The following is a 26106-nucleotide window of genomic DNA, read 5'->3' as shown; positions in this document are numbered from 1 at the left end:
AGTGGAAGGGATGAGAACAGAATGTTTATTTTTTTAAAAAAATGTTTATTTATTTATTTTGAGGGAGAGAGAGAAAGCATGCACATGTGCATGCAGAGCCTGATGTGGGGCTCAGTCCCATGTACCATGATATCATGACCTCAGCCAAAACAAAGAGTCAAACACTCAACCAACTGAGCCATCCAAGTGCCCCCCCCAAGGATGTTACTTTTAAGAAACTGAGAAGAAAGTTAGTTTCAGAGAAACAAAGAAACACACTGTGACCATAACTAGTACCCTACGATGCTACATACCTCTTCCCCATGACTTTTCTCAGCATATTCTTTGCATCCTTACTTCTCAAGCTATAGATCAAGGGATTCAGCAATAGATCAATAAGGATCACAGAGATGTAAAATACAGAGGCCACCTTCCCCTGAGCCATGTCGCTGCTACTGGAGATTGGCTTAAAATGCACAAATATGATGGATCCATAAATTTCCAGCAGCTGTAAATGAAAGCTGCAGGTACTAAAAGCTTTGGACTTGCCTGCAGCTGAGGATTTTTGAAGAATGTTGGAGAATATGAGGGGGTAAGAGATGATGATGATAGCTGTTGCCAACAGATTGAATTTACCTACAGGTATCTTGAGGAGCTCATTTAAGTAGATGCTGGGGCAGGAGAGCTTTAAGAGAGGCAATATGACACAGAAGTAATGGTAGTTGATATTTTCCCCCACAGAAGGAAAGCCTGATCATGGAGATCATGTGGGCTATAGGTCCTAACGCTGTCACCACATAGACCCTAGTCACCAACACATTGCATACCTTTTGGTACATGGTGGCACTGTAGAGCAATGGACTACAGATAGCTATGTATCTGTCACGTGCTATGGCAGACAACATAAGGAGCTCAGCAAACAAAATGAAACAAAAGGAAAAAACACTATGCCATACAACCAGGATAGGAGATAACATTTTGCTCCCATACAGAATTTCCCAGGAGTTTGGGGGGGGGGGTCACAAGTGAGTAATGAAAGAGATCTAAGAATGACAAATTATGGAGAAATAAGTACTTGGGATATTGGAGTTTGAAATAGAAAGCGATTTCAGGATCATATACTGAAATTCCCCACCACAGGGACCCCATAGATCCCCAGAAAGGATCTAAGGAGGAAGAAAGGCAGCTTGATTTTTGGTTCAATCTGTGACTCCTTCAAGGGCAAACTCAATCATCCTGGAATAATTGCACCTGGTCATTTGGTTCAGAAAGCAGGGGATATGAAACTCAAAAAAGAAAAATCACAGGATTTAAAAAATCTATGTTTCGATGATTGGTAATTGCTTTGTGATTGTTGTCACAGGAAATACAACTCACCATCGAATTTAAATAGGTTGTCAAATATAAGCTAGTGAATTATTATAACTACATTTTAATTTAATTATGTTCAGAATTATGACTGTACTTTCCATGTCAGGATTATGTTACATTTAGGTAAAGAGGATCATAACGTTTGCAGAAACAAAAAAAAAAAAAAACCAATACAATCTGATCTTTAATATTATTGGCAAGTATCTGAGTAGGTCAAAGCTGTCAATAATTTTATACCTTCAAAGATTCCTCAGTGTCTGGAACAAATAGGTTCTCAGCAATTATGGATTGAGCGGAGACAGCATCTTCCAGTGCTGGAGCCCTCAGGGCTGGGACATCGTGTTTTATTAAGTGTTAGGAAAGCGGTCTCAATAATAACTACTCTCTCCCTCAATTTATCTACTGGTTGTTTTAATGCCATCAATTCTGTTTTAATGCTGCACTTATCTTCAGTTTAGCAAAAGTTAAGGAGACAATATATAGTGGTATTCTGTTGCATTTTTCAGCACAACCCTTTCCCAGCTCAACAATCTAAAACACACACACACACACACACACACACACACACACACACACCAAACAACAGCAACAATTACTGAAAAATGAAACAAAAATTTCTGGCATATTGCACAGGGAACAGATGACAGTGTTTTATTTTATCTGGTCAAACCTATAGATATTTTATTTTCTAGAATCGCTTAAATATTTTTCAAAATGATTTATGCTAATTTCAAAGATGTTCAAATAAGATAAAGGTAAAATGGGAAAGGAGTAAAAGTCATCTCACATTTGCTTATACACACATACTAAGCAAAATACCAGTAAGTAATCATATATACAGAGACAAATGCACACCCAGATAGTTACACAGAAGTAACAGGTCAAAATCATTTTATTAAAATCGTTTTACACAATGCAAGCTTTCGTAAACAAAATATTTTATAAATTTTAATCATCATAGAAGAAACAAAGTAACCCAATTTTAAATGGAAGAAATTGCTTAGCTTCTGATTAGTATAACCCATAAGATATATATCTATGGTGTTATGGGAGTTTCTTGTCTCCACTGAACAGGTACCTGCTGTCTCTATAGAAAGAGAAGGGTTGTTCTTGGGTATGTGCAGTGGTCCTTCACAAAAACTTGTGTTTTCATCTGTTTTGTTCACTTTTCTTATTTCCTTCCTTCCTTTATTTTCTGTGCAGTCACCGTTTGTGATCTTTTTCATTTGCTCACTTCCATTGCAGTCAGTTCTGTGTATCTCGGATATATGTAGTGTGTGAATTCACATGGAATCCTCTTCCAGATTATCTGAGAACTATGCCTTCTCCCCTTTGAGGTATAATTTAAGGACTTATTATGTTTTTTGCACTTTTGTTTAACCTGGGAGTATGGGGGCAGATGGGGGAAAGAATTTTGTGTGTATCTCATATTTGATTAACTGGGTGTTTTGCTTTTTCCTGAGATTTTGTTTCATGCGTTGAATCCAAATTCACTCCACCTACGCAGGAGAGGAAGGTATGCCCACTGGGATAGTCTTAGAATTCTCAGTCTCAGGTTTTATCACTAAGATAATTTAGTTGCTCAAACTGAGTATGGAGCCCTGGAGACTTTGCTTCCACTAGAGAAACACTTCTTAAATTGGAGTGTACAGGTATGAAAACTTCAATAGGAAGTTTATTTTCACTAATCTCTAATTAAATTTTAACATTACCGTCAAGTCAGCATCTTAGTAACTGATCGTGCTAAAATATGTAATTATCTATGACTTTGTCACCAACAGAATCACATCTATTTTTCTATCACATTGAGGTTGCTGTACGTATGTTATAGGGATGTTATAGGGGTCCTTAGGATGAAATGGAGTACTGATCATGACCATTTGTACCCACTGCTACCTCAAATTATAGTAATTATTTGATCTGTTACCAGCTCTTGTGATTTATTTCACTAATAAAGAAGCCACAAATTTATTTTAAATATTGTGATATCAGTGGTATAATTTTTTAACAAATGTATATTATACAGTTAAAAACATTATTCTAAGAAAGAAGCTGATTCTTCATCTGACCACCTAAATGGTCTTTGATCCCCCAAAGGAATTGGGAACCTCTATATTAGAGAGTCAGCACTGGTTTGATGTTGTATCTCTTCCTAATCTCATCCATATGTAATATCTCTTCCTAATGGTGATTAGGAAAGAGGAAAAGGAATATGGGGTTTTCCTCAGCATCAGTCTGTTTCTCTCTAAAATGATGGCATTAGTAAGAATTCTCACAATTTTGTGAGAGCACCAATTTCCCTCACTGCCATATTTTGACGTTCATTTCATGGATTTTTTAACTAGTTTTTTTTTTTATAATTCACTTTATATATGTCAGATTAGTATTCTGTAATTTGTGTTTATTTTATCATTCTTACTGGTAAGTCAGGTTCACATTTTTGTTTCTTTCATTATTATGTAAATGGATACTATGGAACTTAAACAGAAAGCGAACTCATTCATACGTGTGGGGCTGGAAAGAGATGGGGGGAACTATAAGAGAGTGAATATACAGAGTTCAAGAGACACAAATAGGAATAAAACAGAAGGGAAAATGGAGAGAAAAGAAGAACTTATCTCAGTCTCAGGTTTTATCACTAAGATAAGTTCAATTAGATATGCTTCACTGTCATTAGAGACCTGTGTTATTTTTCTAGAATTTTCTGCATTTTGCTAATATCAAGCTTATTTAATGAACAAGGTAGGACATTCTAAAGTGTTTAGGCATAAAGTAGAAACTTAGAAAACTTCATCTCCTTTATCCTCATAGAATCTAAGTGAAGAAAATTTTTAAAATCCCTTCAATTATTTACTAATACAAAAATAACAAGACTTGACATAGAGTTTCTATTGATGATTCTTACCTAATTCAGTTATTAGCATGGTCGCTGTAATATTCTGTGTTTCTAATTGTATAATTTCTTCTGAATTTATTAACTGGTGTTTTCAGTAAAGAGCTTTCCCTTTTCTAATACTTTTTATTTTATTGTCAGTATGTTTGTATCAGTAAGGAACCATAGATTCTCAGAAGCAATTCATTTTGATGTTCAAATTCTCCTAAATTTGTCCAGTAAATTTGTCTTCCCTTTTGACACATTTGTATAAACCTGGGGGCACTTATTTATTCTGTGCAAAACTAAGATGTTCTAGGCTCATCTTGAATTTTAGGTACCCCACCCTGGAATTTACCATTTCTCCATGAAGTCCTTGTTTCTTTCAGTGGGTTGTGATAGAAACCAAATTATCATTGGATAATAGGCATGAACTTTGTTACTTGGATTTCATTGCTTCTAGGTCCATTCAATGGAAAGAGCAAGAATGATTTATTGATCAGATCAGATCATTCTTCTGTTCAAACCCATCAGTGGCTTCCCATTTCACTTAGAGGAACAGTCAAACCTTTCAAACTTGTCTCCAGGCTCTACAGATTTTGTCTCCCTCCTCCACCATCCCTCTGATATTACTTTTCATGACTCTGCCCCCATTCACTCTCTTTAAAGCACATTCTCCAAACTACAGTTACTTAAAAGTGCCCCAACATGCTTCTCTTTCAGAGATTATATTTGATGTTCTCTTTGCCTGAAGTTTTCTTCTCTCAGTCACATAGGTTGATTCCCTACTTCCTTCAGGCTTCTAGGAAATACCATATTTCTCAGAGTCTGACCTCCAGGATTGAAAGAGCAAGCTTCTTCTCCTCCCAGTGCCCATCCCCCTTCTCTGCTTTAGTTTATCCTATAGCACTGATCATCACTGGATAATACATGTTTTCTTGTTCATGGGTTCGTTATTTGCTTCCAACAAGGATAGAAATTTTTGTTTGTCTGACACATAGTTGTGCAGAAAATATTATTGATTGACTAAATGAATGAATTTTAATGGTGTGTAGAGGCTCTGGGATTATTCTTAATAGTGGGAGAATAAATAGTGAATAATTAAGGGAGTCATCCAGAGGGAAGTCATCTTGAGATCTAACAGAAAGGAGTCAAAGTATGGAATAATTTGGAAATAAAATATGTAAATTAAAATTATAGTGAAAATTGGGGCACCTGTGTGGCTCAGTCAGTTGAGCCTCCCAACTTTGGCTCAGGTCATGATCTCATGGTCTGTGGGTCAAGATCTCATGGTCTGTGCTGACAGCTCAGAGCCTGGAGCCTGCTTCAGATTCTGTGTCTCCTTCTCTCTTCCCCATTCATGCTCTGTCTTTCTCTGTCTCTCAAAAATAAATGTTAAAAATAAGTAAAATAAAATAAAATAAAATTTTAGTGAAAGTTAAGGGTGCCTGGGTGGCTGAGTCAGTTAAGTGACCGAGTCTTGATTTTGTCTCAGGACATGATCTCACCATTCAGGAGATCTCTCGGTTCATGAGATTGAGTTCCATGTCAGTCTCTGTGCTGACGGTGGGAGCCTGCTTGGGATTCTCTCTCTACCTCTCTCTCCATTCCTCTCTCTCTCTCTCTCTCTCTCTCTCATTTTCTCTCTCAAAATAAATAAACATTAAAGTTATAGTGAAAATTTAAAAATAAAAAATAATTTTGTCCCTTTCTGCCATCCCCTCCCCAACCTTCACCTCATTTGACCCCTCCACAAGACAGATCCTATTTTCAGTGGTTATAACAATGGCTAGAAATCTTATGAAATTCCTACTTCTTCTTATTTACTAGCAACTATATCCCCTTAAAATTCTACTAACAAATGTCCATTGCTTCTGTAACCCTCTTGTGTATTAAAATGCCAGTTCCTGAGGGGATTTACACATTCAGCCATCATTAGACATTACAACTTTACAACAGGTTTGATTAGGTGTTTGCTGTTTAGCAAAGACAATTACACAAAGGAAGTTTTCTGATGTATATATATTTAGAGTGAGTAAGAACGTAGGCTAGGATGTCTGTTTCTTGAGTGGCTTGACTAGAGAGAGTAAAGGGGTCATTGGGTATTGGGAGTAGGGGCACCTAAAGAGAAAGTGAGTGTCACGAAAATAAATCATTAGGACATTTTAGTTTAAGACAGCCCTTGATTTGCAACTAATCAGTTACTCTTAAAAAGAGAAGGAATAAAACATAAGGTAAGATCTATGTTCAAAGGTGCTTTTTCTTTTAAAAAGTGCTCTTTTCTACACAGACCCAGAAAGTTACCCACCATTAAGAACTCTTTTAAGGGATTCTTTGACATCCTTGTTCCTAAGGCTGTAGATAAGGGGATTAAGCATGGGAATCACTGTGGTATAGAACACAGAGGCCACCTTCTCCTGTATTATGTCACTGGTATATGGTTTAAAATACATGAAAATGATGGAGCCATAGAAAACCCCAACAGCTGCAAGGTGCGAGCTGCAGGTACTGAAAGCTTTGGACCTGCCTTCAGCTGAGCAGATGCATAAGATACTGGAAAGAATGAAGGCATAAGAGATGAAGATGGCTACAGCACATGCAAATACATTGACTCCAACCAAAATCATCACCAAGAGTTCCTTGGTGTAGTCTCTTGAGCAAGATATATTCAGAAGAGGGAGGATGTCACAGAAGTAATGGTGGATGATGTTCATTCCACAGAAGGATCGACTAGATATGTAGCTGGTGTGGACCAAGGCTCCAATGATCCCCACAGTATACACACTGGTGACCAGTAGAAAACAGATTCTTGGGGACATTATGACATTGTAGAGCAAGGGGTTACAGATGGCAACATAACGATCATATGCCATTGCTGTCAGCATGTAGGAGTCATCAATACCAAAGAAGCAGAAGCAAAAGAGCTGGGTCATACACTCAGGAAAGGAGGTGAAATTCTTCTCTGACACAAAGTTCACCAACATCTTGGGAATTATGACGGTGGAGTAGCAGAGATCTATGAAGGACAAATTACTGAGAAAATAATACATGGGCGTGTGAAGCTGAGAACTGACCCTGATTAAAAAGATCAAACCCAAATTTCCCACCATGCAGACCATATAGATCAATAGAAACAGGAAAAAGAGAGGGAGCTGGAGTCCTGGCTGGTCTGTTAACCCCTCAAGGATAAATTCAGTTACTGAAGAATGGTTTCCTGTATCCATTCTTCTCCCAGTTGTGATAGGCTGAGTAGCTCAGGAAAGAGGCTTTTATTAGACAAACACTGTCATCTGGCAGAATTTAGTGATCCCAGATCTGATGAATTACATAATTTCTAACTGGCACAGAATTTCTGAAAAACAAGACTAAAATCTTAGTTGAAGCCCTTATCAAGACATCGGTGGTGCATTTGGCTTCAGTTTTTATTGCTTCCACATGACATAGTGAAGTAAAAATCCTTTTGTCTCCACAAATTGAATCTTAGATTCTCCTACAAATGAAAAATAATCCTTGTGTTATTCAGTAACCTTTAGAGAAACCGTACAGTGCTGTTGCCAGGTTTTGCTGCTTTTTAATCTGCAGCAGCCTGTGTCTTCTTCTCATGTCTCAGAGCTTAACCTCTCCCTTATTGGTATCCCTGGGATTCCCCTTTGGCTTTGGCATCTTCATTTTGCTCATTCAGTGTCTGACCCCGATCTCACAGAGCTTTGGTTCCCTCCAAGCTTTTCATCTCTTCTGTGAGTTGCTGGTTTTGACTTTCCTTTCTTTTGTGATATATATACATATTCAGTGGAATATTATTCAGCCGTAAAAAAAGAATGAAATCTTGCCATTTGCAATGATATGGCTGAAGGTAGAGATTATGATGTAAAGTGAAATAAATAAGTCAAAAAAAGACACAGACCATATGATTTCACTCATATGTGGAATTTAAGAAACAAAACAAACAAGTAAATGGAAAAAAGAGAGAGAGAGATAGGCAAACCAAGAAATAGACTCTTAATTACAGAGAACAAACTGGTGGTTTCCAGAGGGGACGCAGGCAGGGGGATGCCTGAAATAGGTCATAGGTATTAAGGAGTGCCCTTGTCATGATGAGCACTGGGTGCTGCATGGAAATGTTAAATTACAATATTGTACACCTGAAACTAAAATAACACTGTATATTAACTATACTAGAATTAAAGTTATACTATATTTAATTTAATTTAAAAATTTTAAAAATATTTGGTCTCATCAACTCATGTATTTTAAAGTTTTGTTATCATACAATTCATTAAGCCTCACTTTACCACTTAAAAAAAGTATATTCCTCCATGAAACTGTTTCTAATTCCTCCATGAAACTTCTGCTGCTCCAACTTCTTTCTCCCCAAAGGCACTCTGTGACTCTTTCAGAGAAAATAATGTAATTTCTTATAGTATAGTTGTGGTTTAGTCATTGGGAGGTGCTGAGGAGCTGAGTGTATCACATCATATCAAACTAGATTAATTTTTACCCATGATTATCTCTTAGTTTTGTGACTCTAAGTTCCTTCTCCTATATAAACTCCAGTTTCTTCATCTTAAAACAGAGAAAATTCCTACTATATATGTTTTTTTGAAATGGTTTATTCTTCATTCACTCAACAGCTATATTGAGAGACTTCTGTGCATTGAATACGGCAAATTCCCACTCTCGTGAAGTTTACGTTCCAATGAGGGAGGTCAACAAACCAACAAAGAAGTAGATGTAGAATTTAGTCAAGTTATGAGAAATACTATGAAGAAAATAAAGTAGTGTAAGAGCAGAGGCTGGAAATTTGGAGAGCTATTCAAGGGAGGACTTTCTGAAGTGGTGACGTTTAAGCTAAGTCCTGAATGAACTGAGAGACTGTTAAAGGAGGTCATTGAAAGGATGTGGCCACTGGTGGACACACAGCTGGACCCAGGTAATTGGTTGCCCCTCACCCCTTCCCATGTCCTTGGAATGTATTCTTTGCCCATCATTCCCACATTAGAAGCCTTTTTTTTTTTTTTTTTTAATTTTTGTTTTTCCGACGTTTATTTATTTTTGGGACAGAGAGAGACAGAGCATGAACGGGGGAGGGGCAGAGAGAGAGGGAGACACAGAATCGGAAACAGGCTCCAGGCTCTGAGCCATCAGCCCAGAATCTGACGCGGGGCTCGAACTCACGGACCGCGAGATCGTGACCTGGCTGAAGTCGGACGCTTAACCGACTGCGCCACCCAGGCGCCCCTAGAAGCCATTTTTAAGGATGCAGTCTTGTTGTTGGGACCATCTGGAATGTATATGTAACTAAACCCAGTTAAGGTCCCTATATAAACTTAATTCTGCCAAGCAGGTGCAGAAATCTAGTGTCCTGAGGCTGTCCAAGACAAGCCCATTAGTAGGCTCCTTTGCTTATTAAATTGCCATCTACCTATCTGGAATGGACTACCTCTTTCTACCATCCCTCCATGCCCTCTCTGTAAGGGGCCAATTTGTGAACTAACAGGGGGACAGCCATGTCAGTATCTGCAGAAAAGCTTTTTTCTGGGTGGAATGGGTGAAAATTGTCTAAAGGTACAAACTTTCAGTTATAAGATAAATAAGTCCTCAGCATGTAAACTACAGCACAGAGGACCCTAGTTAATAATACTGTATTGTATATTTCAAAGTTGCTGAGAGTAGATATTAAAAGTTCTCATAACACACAATTTTGTAACTATGTGAGTTGATGAGTGCTATTCCAAATTTACACTTCAGATAAATATTAAAAACATACTTGTGTGGCCTGTGACATTAACAGAAATGATTTGACCTCTCTTTCCTTGACAAAGTATTAGACAAACACACACACACACACACACACACACACACACACACACCAGAAATAGACTCATAAATAACAAACTGGTCATTACCAGAGGGGAGGGTGGGGGAATGAGCAAACTAGGTGAAGGGGACCAAGAAGTAGATTCAATTATTCTTCAAACGACTCCTAGTACAATAAGAACTCTGGGTGATGATGTCTCTAAGGAGTATGGGCATCTGAAGAATTTTGAGGATTAGGATGGTTAAGCCTCAAAAAAAATTTTAATAATTTTTGTTAGAAATGTGTAATTTAATTAAAGTTCTGGAATAGGTTTCTCATGCTAGAATTATAACCAGTAGAGAAAAGTGGGCAGAATAAATAAAGTATCAGAGAAAATGCCAGGAGTTTCTTCCTTTCATTTTTAAGGTTAGACTTAGGGACTCTTGTGAATCCACTATTGAAAAAGCATTAAGTGGGGAAGGACATCATTTTTAACCCTGAGTATAGCACTTTATGAGGGGGGCTAAGAGTCAGGAGCTTGGGTTTTTATTCATAGGTTGGCCCATTGCTGGCTCAGAGATGTTGGATAGTAAGTCAAGTAATGGCAGTGTCCTTTTAATAAAAGAGGAATTCCTGAGTAAGCCCTGTAATACTACATTATTAATGCATGTGCAAATGCTCTGTAAGCTTCAAAATTCAATATGAATGAGAAATATTAATATGAATGGACTTGTCATTGGGACAAAAGGTGAGTTTGAGGTCAGGAGAGCAAGCAAAGAATTATGGAGGAGAAATGATTTCCACGCATTGCACTCTTTGAGCTCATCTGCCTTGAAGGAGACAGTTCATGCCTGTGCATTCTTGTCCAAGTAGCATGGGTAATGAGAATTTTTAACTGTCTTCCAAACTTCAGTTTCAATTATAATATCTTATCAAAGGCAGATAGAATTAGGGGTGCCTGGGTGGCTCAGTTGGTTAAGTGTCCAACTTCAGTTCAGGTCATGATCTCACGGCTCGTGAGTTGGAGCCCCGCGTTGGGCTCTGTGCTGACATCTCAGATTGGAGCCTCCTTCGGATTCTGTGTCTCCCTCTGTCTCTGCTCCCCACCTGCTCACACTCTTTCTCTCTCTCTTAAAAATATAGAAACATTTAAAAAAAGTTTTAGGGGCACCTGGGTGGCTCAGTCGGTTATAGGTCATGTCCTCATGGTTCGTGGTTCGAGCCCTGCTTCGGGCTCTGTGCTGACAGCTCAGAGCCTGGAATCTGTGTCTCCCTCTCTCTCTCTCTAGCCCTCCCCCACTCACACTCTGTCTCACTCTCTCTTTCAAAAATAAACATCAATTTTTTTTTTTTTAAAAGGTAGATAGAATTTAATGACTTACCTGAACATTACCACCAGGTAAAGTGATGCTGGGCCTACATGAGTTTTTTTGTTTGGTCTCACACAGTGCACGCATGTGCACACACACACATTTGTAAGATATCAAACATTAATGGCCCAGGATCTCACTTATTCTGGCAAAATCATGGAGTTGATTTTGCGTAAGAATCAAGAAGTGTTGATGAAGGGTAGTAGCTTGACACCCGCTAAGCACAGCAAGAAAATAATCCCATTGACCCTCAGTCCTCTATTTCTATTCTTTCTAAGGAAAGTTTTGTTTGGATCTATTTGGATCTGAAAGAGGGATTTGAGGCAAAATTCCCCCTTAGGGGCTTGTCATCCGCATGGTTGGACTCTACAGGGAAGGAACAATTACAAAATACATATTTGTTGGCAGTGTAGTTGATCCCTGGGGTGTTTCAAATAAACATCAAACTTTTTTTCCCAAGTGTTAAGAAGATTAATAATGATTCCATAGATCAGAGAATGACATATCTGATAAAGGGTTAGTATCCAAATACATATAAAGAAATTATAAAATTCAACACCCAAAAAACAAATCATCCAGTTAAAAAACTGGCAGAAGACATGAATAGACATTTTTCTGAAGAAGACATCCAGGTGGCTAACAGACCCATGAAAAGATGCTCAAAATCACTCATCACCAGGGAAATACAAATTAAAACTACAGTGAGATATCACCTCACACTTGTCAGAATGGATAAAGTTAATAACATAGGAAAAAACAGATGTTGGTGAGGATGCAGAAAAAGGGGAACCCTCTTACACTGTTGGTGGGAATGCAACCTGGTGCAGCCAGTCTGAAAAACAGTATGGAGGTTCCTCAAAAAATTTTAAATAGAACCACCCTACAATCCAGCAATTACACTGCTAGATATTTATCCAAAGGACACAAAAATACTGACTAGAAGGGATATATGCACCCTGATGTTTGTAGCAGCATTTTAAACAATAGCCAAATTATTGGGAAAAAAACCCCACAAATATCCATCAACTGATGAATAGATAAAGAAGAGATTGGTATATACATATAATGGAACACCACTCGGCCATAAAAAAAAAAGAATGAAATATTTCCATTTGTCACAATGTGGATGGAGCTAGAATGTATTATGTTAAACTAGAAGAGTCAGTCAGAGTAAGAAAAATGCCATATGATTTTACTCATATGTGGAATTTAAGAAACAAAACACATGAATATAGGGGAAGGAAAAGAGAGACAGAGGCAAACCAAGAAACAAACTCTTACCTACAGAGAGTAAACTGAGGGTTACTGGAGTGGAGGTGGGGGATGGGCTAAGTGGGTGATGGGTACTAAGGAGCCCACTTGTGATGAGCACTGGGTGTTGTATGTAAGTGATGAATCACTAAATTCTAGGCCTGAAACTAATATTACACTGTATGTTGACTAAATGGAATTTAAATTAAAACATGGAAGAAAAATGGTAATAATTCCATAGCAAATATTAACAATTAAATTGCTTTATCAAAACCACAAAGTTATTCCATTTTCCTTAGCATTTTTGATCTATAATCCATCCAAACCCATTTCATCATCTGCAAACACAGAAGAACTTTTTACTCATCTAAACGTTTTAGAGGAATATAAGTGGAGAAAAAGAATAAGCGGCCTGTTTTCTTTCTGTGATTTCAAAAGGTATAACCTGGGCTTCAAAGATGTGGGAAGCATGTGCCCATGCAATTTTCCAGGTCAGTCCTAATTTCAATTATGTGACATTATTGCCCATCTGAACTGTCATGAATGGTCTGTTTATTTCTTTATCAAAATGTTCACAGCTTTATTGGGGTAAAAATGACATACAATAAATTGCACATATTTAAAGCACACAATTACGTAAATTCGGTATATATAACTATGAAAACAACACCAAAATTACAAAAATGAACACAGTCACCCCCTTTGTCATCCTTCCCTCTCAACCTTCTTCCACCCCTTCTCAAGGCAACTGGGAATCTATTTTCTGTCACTGTAGTTTGCATTTTTAAAAATATTTTATTTACAAAACCATACAATATATACTCTTTGCTTGACTTCTTTTATTTGGCATAATTATTTTGAGATTCACTCAGGATCTTATGTGTATTGATAGTTTCTTTTTTACTTTCTTTTTTCTTTATTTCTTTTTCTTTCTTTTTGCATAAGAATGCCTAATTATTTTAGTACTACCAGATTGCCTTGACATTTAACTTTGTTGAGATCAATTGACCATCTATGTGTTCATCTATTTTTTAGCTCTTTATTTTACTCCATTAACCTATCATCTATCTGGATGCCTGTATCACACTGTCTCGTTAATTGTAGCTTCAGAATATGCTTTGAAGTTTATAACGTAGAGCCTCCAGCCTTGTTCTTTTTTTTTTTTTTTTATTAAAAAAATTTTTTTTTTTCAACGTTTATTTATTTTTGGGACAGAGAGAGACAGAGCATGAACGGGGGAGGGGCAGAGAGAGAGGGAGACACAGAATCGGAAACAGGCTCCAGGCTCTGAGCCATCAGCCCAGAGCCTGACGCGGGGCTCGAACTCACGGACCGCGAGATCGTGACCTGGCTGAAGTCGGGCGCTTAACCGACTGCGCCACCCAGGCGCCCCAAGCCTTGTTCTTTATCAGAGTTGTTTTGTGCATCCCAGACCTTTTGTATTTCCTTATGAATTTTAGAAACAGTTTATCAATCCTTACAAAATGCCTATTGGGCTTTTGAATAGGATTATAGTGAATCTATGAATCAATGTGAGGAAAACTAGTATCATGATAATTAGTCTTCTGATGCAGGAACACAGTATATTTAGGTTTCCTTCAACTTCTCTCAAAAAGGTTTTGCTTATAAGGATTTTGCACATATTTTGCCAGATATAGGATTTTGCACTAAGGATTTCACAGGTTTGGTGCTGTATGCAAATGATATTTTAAATTTTAGCTTCCTTTTGTTCACTCGTAATTATTGAAGATGATGGATTTTTATATAATGATTCTGTTTCCTACAATCCAGCCAAACTCAATTGCCATTGACAATACCATCTTTTTTTTTTTTTTTTTTCTTCCCTGTAGTTGTCATAGGATTTTCTACATAGGCTATCATGTATCATTAAAAAGTTTTATTTCTTTCTTTCTGAACTAGTTGAAGTGTACTAGTTTGTTGGTATCATTGTTGCTATTTGCCTTATTGCTCTGAAGTGTACTTTATCTAACATTGAAGCGTGTTTCTTGTAGACAGCATAGAGTTGAGTTTGTTTTTTAGCTTTTCAGTGGATAGTTGACAATTATAGACCATTTGCAATTAAACTGATTATTGCTATGTTAGGGCTTAAGTTTGCCATTTTATTATTTTTGTGTTTTTCTTCTGTTTTTCTTTCCTCTGACTCCCTTTCTTGACTTCCTTAGGGTTACTTTTTTTTTTTTTTTTTACAACTTTATATTAGGGGAGCCTGGGTGGTTCAGTCAGTTAAGCATCCGAGTTCAGCTCAGGTCATGATCTCACAGTTGATAGGTTCAAGCCCCTCATCTGGCTCTGCACTGGTGGCTTAGAGCCTAGAACCTATTTTGGACTCTGTGTCTCCCCACCACCCCCTCTCCCACTTGTGCACATGCTCCCTCTCTCTTTTTCTCACAAAAAATTAATTAATTAATTAATTAATTAATTTTTAAAAACATTAAAAAAGAATTTTACTTTGGGGCGTCTGGGTGTCTCAGTCGGTTAAGCATCCAACTTTGGCTCAGGTCATGATCTCATAGTTTGTGAGTTCGGGCCCCACATTGGGCTCTGAGCTGTCAGCGCAGAGCCTGGAGCCTGCTTCAGATTCTGTGTCTCTCTCTCTCTGCCCCTCCCCTGCTCGCACTCTGTCTCTCTCTGTCTCAGTCTCTCTCTCTTAAAAATAAACATTAAAAAAAATTTTTAATAAAAAAATTTTTAAAAGAATTTTATTTTAATTTATTTATAAAACTTTAATTAAACATATTAACTGTTAAAATGTATAAAGACTAAATTTCCATTTAAAAAAAGGAAAAAATAAAAGAAATAAAAACTAGAAGAAATAAAACAAGTGCCAATTATATACTTGGGCATGAAAATATAGGTATTGAAATAGAAATTAATTAATACTTGGATTAAACTCTGGACTGGATATAGTTGAAGATATATCTAGGGAACTAGACATTATCACTGAGGAATTAGAGAATCAGAAAAATAAGTCCTAAGGATTCACACAGAATGCATCAGGGAGAGAAAAAATGATTTAAAAAAGCAAAAAGGAAGTTAAGAGACAGAGAAGATAAACTGAGAGCCTCTATTTTTGTTCTTTGGGTAAATATCTTGTAGTGCAATTTCTGGGTTGTAGGGTAATTTTATTTTAGTTTTTGAGGAACCTACACACTGTTTTCCAGAGTGGCTGCACCTGTTTGCATTCCCACCAACAGTGCAAGAGGGTTCCTTCTTCTCCGCATCCTCGCCAACATCTGTTGTTGCCTGAGTTGTTAATGTTAGCCATTCTGACAGGTGTGAGGTGGTATCTCATTGTGGTCTTGATTTGTATTTCCCTGATGATGAGCAATGCTGAGCATCTTTTCATGTGTCTCTTTGCCATTTGGATGTCTTCTTTGGAAAAGTGTCTATTCATGTCTTTTTCCCATTTCTTCACTGGATAATTTGCTTTTTGGGTGTTGAGTTTGGTAAGTTCTTTATAGATTCTGGATACTAACCCTTTATCCGATATATCATTTGTAAATATCTTATCCCATTCTGTCGGTTGCCTTTTACTTTTATTGATGGTTTCCTTGGCTGTGCAGAAGATTTTATCTTGATGAGGTCCCAATATTTCATTTTTGCTTTTATTTCCCTTGCCTTTGGAGACATGTCAAGTAAGAAGTTGCTGAGGCTGAGGTCAAAGAGGTTGCTGCCTGTTTTCTCCTGTAGGATTTTGATGGTTCCCTGTCTCACATTTAGGTCTTTCATCCATTTTGAATTTACTTTTGGGCATGGTGTAAGAAAGTGGTCTAGTTTCATTCTTCAGCGTGTTGCTGTCCAATTCTCCCAGCACCATTTGCTAAAGAGACTTTTTTCCATTGGATACTCTTTTCTGCTTTGTTGAAAATTAGTTGACCATCTATATGTGGGCCCATTTCTGGGTTCTCTATTCTATTCCATTGTTCTATGTGTCTGTTTTTGTGCCAATACCATATTGTCTTGATGATGACGGCTTTGTAGTAGAGGCTAAAGTCTAGGATTGTGATGCCTCCCGCTTTGGTTTTCTTTTTCAACATTACTTGGCTATTCGAGGTCTTTTGTGGTTCCATACAAATTTGAGGGTTGTTAGTTGCAGCTCTGAGAAGAATGCCGGTGCTATTTTGATTGGGATTGCATTCAATGTGAAGATTGTTTTGGGTACTATCAACATTTTAACAATGTTTGTTCTTCCAATCCATGAGCATGGAATGTTTTTCCATTTCTTTGTGACTTCCTCAATTTCTCTCATGAGCTTTCTGTAGTTTTCCATGTACAGTCTTTTACTTCTTTGGTTAAGTTTAAGCCTAGGTATTTTATAGTTCTTGGTTCAATTGTGAACAGGATCAGTTCCTTGATATCTCTTTCTACTTAACAACAAATGTGTAATGTCAATATGTGCCATCACATAGATATACTTTGAAAACATTATGCTAAATGTAAGAAGCCAGACGCAAAAGGCCATATATAGTATGATTCAATTGACATAAAATATCCAGAATAGGCAACTCCACAGAGACAGAAAGCACATCAATGGTTGCCGGGAGCTGGGAAAAGAGATAACAGGAAGTAACAACTTACTCCTCTTGGAGTGAAGAAATGTTCTGCAAACAGAGTAGTGACGGTTGCACAAATTTGTGAATGCACTAAATGCCACTGAATTGTTCACTTTAAAATGTGGAAAGTGTGTGTTTTTCCACAGTAAAGCGCAATATAGTTAAGGTGCATTCAAACTAAGTTTGTTCACAGAGATTGGTCTTTGAGCATTCCCCTTGTCCTGCTAACTTGGTAAGATTTAGCTGTACACATGATGTAATTGCCGGTGGGTTGAGTATAATAATTCAACTTAAAAAAAAAAAATGTATAAGGGGCGCCTGGGTGGCTCAGCCGGATAAACATTTGACTTCAGCTCAGGTCATGATCTCACGGTTTGTGGGTTCAAGCCCGGCATCAGGCTCTGTGCTGACAGCTCAGAACCTGGAGCCTTCTTGGGATTCTATGCCTCCCTCCCTCCCGCTCTCTCTGTCCGCCCCCACTCGCACTCAATCTCTCTCTGTCTCTCAAAAATAAATAAACATTAAAAAAAAAATTTAAATGTACAAAATGCATCAACTACGTTCAAGCCTTTGTTCTAACCATGTTAGGAAATACAGAGATAAAGCTAGTGGTAGGTATGAAGCCCATGATCCTCTTCTCAGAGCACTTTCAAACTATGAGTTGAATACGTACAAAATAAGTATTATCCATCATTTTCTTAAAACAGACAAGATTATTAGAATTCTTAATCTAAAGTTAAATATTAATTTTTTATGAGAAATAACACTGGATGGCTGAAACAGGACCTCATTTTTATTTTTGCATTTATGCTGTTTTTCCATGTTATCTTATAAAGGCCACTTAGCCCTCCTGGGTCTTAGAATTCCTTCTAGACACATATATACAGTGCTTATGTATATTTTAACATGCTCTTCTGTTGACAACAGAGGTCATTGTTTTGAGATCTTTCTTTTTTAGTGTGGTGATATAATTTCATGGTAAGTACTGTGTTAGGTGTACCCCATACATTTCTATTTTATTGTATTCAGCTCAAAAACCTTTGTGTTTTCTCTTTCAGTGTCTTTTTTCAACATTCCAGATATTTGGTTATTTTCCAGATTAATTTTTGTTGAATTCTTCATTCTTTTGACTTCTAGTTGCCCTCCTATTTTGAAAAACTTTGATCATTATTCCTCTGAATATTTTTTTCCCTTCTCTTCCTCTCCTTCTTCCATTGAGGACTACAATTATACTTATATTATTAGGCTGCTTGAAATTGCCCCCTGCTTCACTGATGCTCTGCTCATACTGTTTTTCAATAGTTCTTCTCTCTGTATTTTGTTTAGGTCATTTCCATTGCTATGACAGAATTTGCAAATTTTCTGCAGTGTCTAATTTGTTACCACTCTAATCCAGTGAATTTTTCATGTTGGACATTGTATTTTAATCTTTAGAATTTTGATTTAGGTGATTTTTTATCATCCATATATTTCTCATAATGCTTATGATTTTCTTTACCTTTTGAAAATATGGAATATTTCAATTTTTCATCATTTGAAAATATGAAATATTCAATATTTCATTAAAACAGTAACTTTTAATGTCTTTGTCTACTAATTCCATTATGTGTGACTCTTCTGGGTCTTTGAATATTGACTTTTTAAAAAATCCTAATTATGGGCCTTATGTTTGTCTAGATTTCTCTATATTTCTGGAATTTTTTAACTTTAAATTAAAAATTTTTATCTTAATTCCAGTATAATTAACATACAGTGTTATAGTAGCTTCAGGTGTACAATATAGTGATTCAACAATTCCGTGCATTACTCAGGGCTCATTGCAGTAAGTGTTACATGTCTGGAAATTTTTGATTCTACAGCACTCTTAAGTTTTTTCTGAAAATTTTGATTTCTTCAAGGCTTGCTTTTATGTGTTTAGGGGTAGAACCCAAATAGCCTTATTTCTGCTGGTAGTTTTGTTTCACTACTGAGACGAAACCTTTGTAAAAACTCTGTTCAATGCCCTGCGTAACACAGAAGTTTTCCACACTTGATGGTGGAAATATCAAACTATTCTTAGCTCTAGTGGTTTCTAGAGAGTGCTGTATTTTGCTATGTTCCTTTAGAGAGTTGGATCTTGTTCTGGCAGGCAGTTATGTTACTTCTGGATCAGCTTGATCAATCAATGTCTTGTTTTCAGGCTTCTTTATTATGTCTCTAGATTAGCTTTACTTTAGGGCTAATTAAACCCCACACACTTAAATCATGACCTTTTTGGATCTCTATTAAATGTCCCATATCTTCTCTATTTAGAAGATCAGAACTTGAATGATTTCTAGCTCTAAGCAAATATTTGCAGTATTTTTACTTACAGCCCCTGCTTGTAAATGCTTCAGAAATTTTTCTTTGCCTAGCCTTGTGGGAATTCACCTTATGCATTCACAAGTTAGTGTTGAGCCATTCATGCAAGAGGGTCCCGTGTTAATTTCTGTGAATAGCCCCCTCCTCTCTAATGCTCCACTCCACAAATTCTTGTCACTTTGACATTTAGGAACTCTGACTTCTACCTTACCAATTCAGCACGACTTCTATGTTATTATTGGAATGACTTTTCTGAGCCACAGACTAGAAATTGCCCCAAAGCAGAAAGCCAGAATGAGCATAAGGCTCATCTAATTGTTTTTTCTTCTCTCAGGTATCACAATCCTATGCCATTTTGTAGTGTGTATATGTATATATTCCATACATATATACATATATGAAACTTAAATTTTCTGGTAGTTTACAGAGTGAGTAAGTTTTGTTAAGTTTTGTAACAGTTATTTCTTTATGAATTGATACTTCCTTTTCATTTGATTCCTTTGTGATTCCTTTGTGAACATCATTGACAATAGGGCTTGATCCCACAACCCTGGGATCATGATCTGAGAAGAAATCAAGAGTGGGATGCTAGGGGCGCCTGGGTGGCGCAGTCGGTTAAGCGTCCGACTTCAGCCAGGTCACGATCTCGCGGTCCGGGAGTTCGAGCCCCGCGTCAGGCTCTGGGCTGATGGCTCAGAGCCTGGAGCCTGTTTCCGATTCTGTGTCTCCCTCTCTCTCTGCCCCTCCCCCATTCATGCTCTGTCTCTCTCTGTCCCAAAAATAAATAAACGTTGAAAAAAAAATTAAAAAAAAAAAAAAAAGAGTGGGATGCTCAACCGACTGAGCCACCAAGATGCCCCAGTGTCCTGTTCTCTTATATTTGAGTAGTAATAATTCTCACTCCATAGAGTATTTACAGGAATTAAATTAGAAAATCCAAGTGGAGTATTTGATATATGGCTAGCATACTGATAAGTACTTTTTAAGTATTTTTAAAATAACTTTAAATTACTTTTTAAAAATTATCTAATTATAAAATTATATACGGATATAGGTACGGATCAACTAAGATCTTGATGTAAATGTCAAGTAACCCTGTACTTTTATTTTGACATCTATATTGGCATTCACTTCACAAACTCTCAAGAAACTTGACCTCATGGAATTACAGAAATAAAAAGTCATAGACAAAATTTATGGAATCCTTCCTAGTTTCAGGAAGAATTTTATTTATGTTTATGTATTTTATTTATGTATTAGTGTTTTAGATAGAATCAGCAAAATGTATGAGAAAAAATCTTAAATTTGGTGTGAGGTAAATCCTACCTTCAATTACAGTTTCTCTGATTTAATATCATGTTAGAGTGTTACTTTGACCAAACTGGAACTCAATTTCCACATCTGAAAAAATATGGACTATAATATATATTTTGAAGTGTTAATGTGAAGGTTTAATAAAATAATGTATATGGATTTCTTAAAGAGAACATCTTGGCACATAGTCAGAAATTAAACAATATAGCTAATTTCTGCTTTCCCATTATACTGGTTCTAATATAATAGTCATGCCATTGTTCTGTTTCACAAAGTACTTTTAGAGTTTAATATGCCTCATTCAATAAGCTATGTTAAATGCCTCTGTTGCTATCAGATTAAGAGCTACAAATAAGTAGAAAACCTACTAAAAGGTAAAGCGGAAATCTATTGTTTTGGAGCAGGTATTTTAGATAATCTTAGGAACAAACAACTAAAGAAATTTCAAGCAAGTAGGTTATTAAAGACAGTGGTGGCTGATAGGTTCCAAATGCATGTCTAAAAGGTGAAAATAGGGTTTAAAAGGTCTGGCTTTCAAGCAAGGTGTAAGCAAGAGAGATTCAGTGTCAGGACAGAGAGTAAAAGTAATGGAGAAGAATGGAACCTAGAGAAAAGGGGTAGGAGTCTAGCCCAGTCAAGTCCTGATGCAGAAGACAGAATTCCTGTTCTTGGAGCAATGCCAGGTGGAAATGAAGGCAAATGTTCTGGTCTAGGAAAACAAAATAGGAATGCAGCATTTAAAAGGAAGTGAGGGATGGGGAACCATCTGGGTCATAGGAACAAGACATACCATGAATTCAGAACTTTAAGTTCTTTAGGGCATCCATGTAAAAGGAACTGCTTTAGGTTGTAGAAGGACAGTAAGAAACAAGATAAGAAAAATCCATGCCTTCATGGAGTTTATGTTTTAGTTAGAAAGACAAACAATAAATAGAAATAAATGTGATGAAGTAGGTGACTGTTTTAACAGTATGCTCTCAGGAGTCCTCTCTGTGCTTGTGGCATTTGAGCATCAAAGACTTAACTGAAGTGAGGGAGTAAGCTATGGAAATAGCAAGAAGAGTAGAAAAAAATATATATAATTAAGTTTCTGGAGCACTGCCAATAAGGCAGATGAATACTTTGCTTTTGTGTTGTTTAATATGTACAACAGCACTTGCAAGAAAAGTACTATCTTTATGTTACAGAGGAAGTAAACAAGGCTCACAACCAGTAAGGGACAGTGAAAAACATAGGTGAATTATTCCTCCTACTTACTAAGTGCCATGCTTTCTTTCGTCTACATGGTGATTTAAAGTTTTCTTAAAGATTTCCTCACCCCTAAACAACTCATTTTCCTTTAATGAGTTTAAGTAACTAGGAGAAGAAGGGAGTACTCTAAAAGGGTCTTGGTCTCCTCAGTATCAATTGGATGTCCAGATCTGTTCACTTGCTACACTTTGCAGAGTGTTGCTCCGTTCCCCTGCCTACTTTACTGCACTGCATTTGGCCTGAGGGAGGGCTCTACATAAATGTGGATTTGTTAAATGAATGGAAAATATGACTACTGCCATGTTTCCTCTACTTGATGAAAGTTCTTTAAAAGACAAGAGCTCTATCATTGAAGGTTCATCCCAAGAGTCAGAATATTAATCTGCTCCCAGTATCCTGGAGATACTTAATTGGTACCAAATAACTGTCCGATATGAGGATACTGAGGTTCTGCCTCACCAACCACAACAAAAACTCATCTGGGATTCGGAACTTCATCTGTACTGTACAATTCTGTACTGTCAGTCCCCAACAGACTCTTTCTTCATCCTTACACCCCAAAACCTACTTTACTTTTACTCTTGGAAAACGCTTTGCCACCACTTAGTCTAGCATAATGGAGTAATGAGTTTGTAAAGTCTGATACAAAGCATACAGATATGGGAGACTGGTTTGCTTAGGATTAGGAAAATTTCACATAGAAAATTATATTTTAACTAAATGTTTTTTTTTCTTAATTTTTTTTTCAACGTTTATTTATTTTTGGGACAGAGAGAGACAGAGCATGAACGGGGGAGGGGCAGAGAGAGAGGGAGACACAGAATCGGAAACAGGCTCCAGGCTCTGAGCCATCAGCCCAGAGCCTGACGCGGGGCTCGAACTCACCGACCGCGAGATCGTGACCTGGCTGAAGTCGGACGCTTAACCGACTGCGCCACCCAGGCGCCCCAACTAAATGTTTGATGATAAGAATGAATTTGACCAGCTGAAGATTCTGGAAGGACCACATGTGATAGAAAGAATAAAAGGCACAGAGCTTAAGATATGTGAGTAGGAAAAATGTTCTCCCTTTCAAAAACATGAATCATCTTATCACCCTCACATGAGGCCCCAAACACTGGTTCAGTCTGGCAGATTCCCTGACTGTACTCTGATGCCAGAAAGAAGCAAGAGGAGAGACTTGCCTTTGCCTCTGCCCCCTTCCCTCCCAATCTCCCCTCTCATCCCATCTCCCCCTTCCTTCCCATCACCCCCTTCTCATCCCATCACCCCCTTCTTTCCCATCACCCTCTTCCATTGCCACTACACCATTTCCTTCCTATCATCCCCTCTCTTCCTTCCTCCCCTTCCCTTCCCATCATCCCCTTCTCTTCCAATCATTTTCTTTCCTTTCCTCAAATTATTGTTTGTATTAGAAAGGCACATTTCACAGGTTAAGCTCGGTAGGTAAAAGAACAAAAGAATGTTAGCAAAGAGAGCTAAAGTCACAGCCTTTTGGTAAGCAGAGAATCCAAAAGCACACAGCAGTAGCATCTTGGACTTTTTGCATTGACCCCTGGCTGTGCTGCAGATTTCAAAGACCAACTCAAATTTCTGATACTGAAAACAACAGGATTAGTCATCCTTTCACAGATTCTCCCTGTCTAGCCTCTTCACATTCTCTAGCCTCTCATCCACTGCCCCACCTCCCAGCCAATGGACTGTTTCTAGATCCAAGACTGACAGGCTTTGTAGGTTATCTCTGATTCACCCATAACAAGCCTGCCTCAGGTCTCATCCAGAGAAGCCCTTTTCCTTGACACAGCATCTTTACATTCCAGAAGTCACAGAATGTCACCTGGAGCAATGTGATTGAAGCCCCCCCCCCCCCACTATTTCAAAAACTCCTAGACCATCAAATGGCAGTGTATCTGATGCAGGCATTTGAGAGAATAATTGGATAATCATGCCAAAATGAGGGAATTCTAGAGTAAGGGAAAAGGGAAAAGAAGGAGAGGATGTGGGAGGAGGAAAATAGGAAAAGAAAACAGAATGAGGAACAGCAGAACTAGGCTTTCTTGCAAAATGGGAAGAGATAATCCTTTGTAGGCAGCATAATTTATTAGTTATGTGGCTTTGAACAATCCACTTTGTGACTTCAAACCTTAGCTTCTTTAAAAAAAAAATTGTTTTAATGTTTATTTTTGAGGGAGGGTGGAGACAGAAAAACAGAGAGAGAGAGAGAGAGAGAATCCCAAGCAGTTCTCTCACTGTCAGTGCAGAGCTTGATGCAGGGCTGGAACCCACAAACCACGAGATCATGACCTGAGCTGAAATCCAAGAGCCAAACACTTCACCGACAGCCACCCACGTGCTCCAAACCTTAGCTTCTTTATCTATCCAAGGGCCATTGATAACATCTGTGTCCTAGCAATGTGGTGCTATTGAAGTGTAGTCACTAATCTCTATCATTGCTCAGGAAGGAAGGCTACCTGCTGTAGTACCTTCCTCAGAGAATATTTTACTTCTTTATTTCTCAAGCTGTAAATCAAGGGGTTCAGCATAGGTGTGACCAAGTTATTCAGGAGCTGAACAGTTGCATTGAGCCAGGGATTGGGGGTGGGCTGCAGGTAGATGAGGACCACTGGCATAAAAGAGAGGAGGATGGCAGTAAGGTGGGCACTGCAGGTGGAGAAGGCACGGCATCTGCCTTCAGTAGAGCGGATCTGCAGGATGGAGCAGACAATGCGGCTGTAGGAGGTGAGGATGAGAAGGAAGCAGCTGAGGGGCATGAGGCCCACGCTGACGAACCCCACCCTCTCCAGGGCTGAGGTGTCAGCACAAGCCAGCTTCAGCATCACCGGGATATCACAGAAGAAGTAATCCACCTCATTGGGGCCACAGTAGGGCAACTGGAAGGTGAGAGTGGTTAGGAAGGTGGCCTGAATGCAGCCAAAAAAAGAGGTCCCCACGGCCAGGATGGCACACACCCTGTGGCTCATGATTACCGTGTAGCGGAGAGGGTAACAGATGGCGACAAAGCGGTCGTAGGCCATCACCGTGTACAGGAAGCACTCGGTACAGCCCAGGAAATGGTAGAAGAAGAGCTGGGACACGCAGCCCGCATAGGAGATGGCCCGGCTGTTCCCCGAGAGGTAGAAGAGCATCTTGGGGGAGCTCACAGAAGGGAAAAATATGTCACACACAGACAGTTGACACAGGAAGAAGTACATGGGGATGTGAAGCCGAGTGGAGGAGACAATCGCCAGTAGGATGAGCAGGTTCCCCATAAGAGTGAAGACGTAGCAGCCCAAAAACAGGACAAAGAGCGTAGTCTCCAGATCCTCCGTGTGTGGGATGCCCAGCAGGATGAACTTGGTCACCACTGAAGCATTCCCCATCTTCGTCAGATGTTGGACTCCCAATAGAACATAGGTGTCCAAAGTGTGAACATTGATGTAAAACTGAAAATCTCTCCAATGGATGGATGTGTAGGTTTCATGTTTTAACAATCAACAGTAAACCTTATGTAAGGGCATTTCTACATCAAAAGATAAAGAAAATAAAAACTTTTTACTGTATTCTGAAAACTTTGGTTTGGGCCAAGTTAGATTCAGTTCACTATATTCTATCTTCCCCAGAAACTACAATTAAAAACTCTGGAGGGACGCCCGGCTGGCTCAGTCAGAAGAGCATACGAGTCTTGATCTCAGGATTGAGACTTTAAGCCCCATGTTGGGTCTAGAGGTTTCTAAAATAAAACTTAAAAAAAACCACCAGACAAAACACAAAATGTATTTACCTAAAAACTTTTGAACATAAACAGAAGGAAGCAGATTGTGAAAAGGAAATAAAACCTGGAGGAGAGGCCCCCACAGCTATGCTTCCACTTTTTCCTTCTTTCTCTTGTGCTTTTGAGCTGAGAGGGGTCACTATTGCAGAATTGTGTGGTGGCTCCTCCGGATGCTGAAATTCCAATAGAAAACCCATCTCTTTGACAGGACAACT

At 38.2% G+C, this 26106-nt stretch overlaps 2 protein-coding genes across 2 annotated transcripts; both read right to left on the bottom strand.

Moving 5' to 3' along the window:
* Nucleotides 1–6522: 6522 nt before the first annotated feature.
* Nucleotides 6523–7458, bottom strand: LOC123600847 (olfactory receptor 8D2-like). The gene has a single exon (XM_045483277.1). It carries the CDS (start codon nucleotides 7444–7446, stop codon nucleotides 6523–6525), a length of 924 nt encoding a protein of 307 aa, XP_045339233.1. The 5' UTR covers nucleotides 7447–7458.
* A 17108-nt stretch (nucleotides 7459–24566) lies between these two features.
* Nucleotides 24567–25499, bottom strand: LOC123600846 (olfactory receptor 149-like). Its single transcript, XM_045483276.1, has one exon. The coding sequence runs from the start codon at nucleotides 25497–25499 to the stop codon at nucleotides 24567–24569; it is 933 nt and encodes a 310-aa protein (XP_045339232.1).
* Between the last annotated feature and the right edge of the window lie 607 nt (nucleotides 25500–26106).

The sequence above is a fragment of the Leopardus geoffroyi genome, chromosome D1 (genome assembly GCF_018350155.1).
Source record: "Leopardus geoffroyi isolate Oge1 chromosome D1, O.geoffroyi_Oge1_pat1.0, whole genome shotgun sequence".
Taxonomy (NCBI): domain Eukaryota; kingdom Metazoa; phylum Chordata; class Mammalia; order Carnivora; family Felidae; genus Leopardus; species Leopardus geoffroyi.
The sequence above is the reverse complement of the archived record's forward strand: the minus strand, read 5'-3'. Positions and strand labels throughout refer to the sequence as shown.

What these genes read in the sequence shown, in the direction of transcription:
- LOC123600846 (XM_045483276.1), bottom strand. Translation starts at nt 25,499, where the DNA reads ATGGGGAATGCTTCAGTGGTGACCAAGTTCATCCTGCTGGGCATCCCA.
- LOC123600847 (XM_045483277.1), bottom strand. Translation starts at nt 7,446, where the DNA reads ATGGATACAGGAAACCATTCTTCAGTAACTGAATTTATCCTTGAGGGG.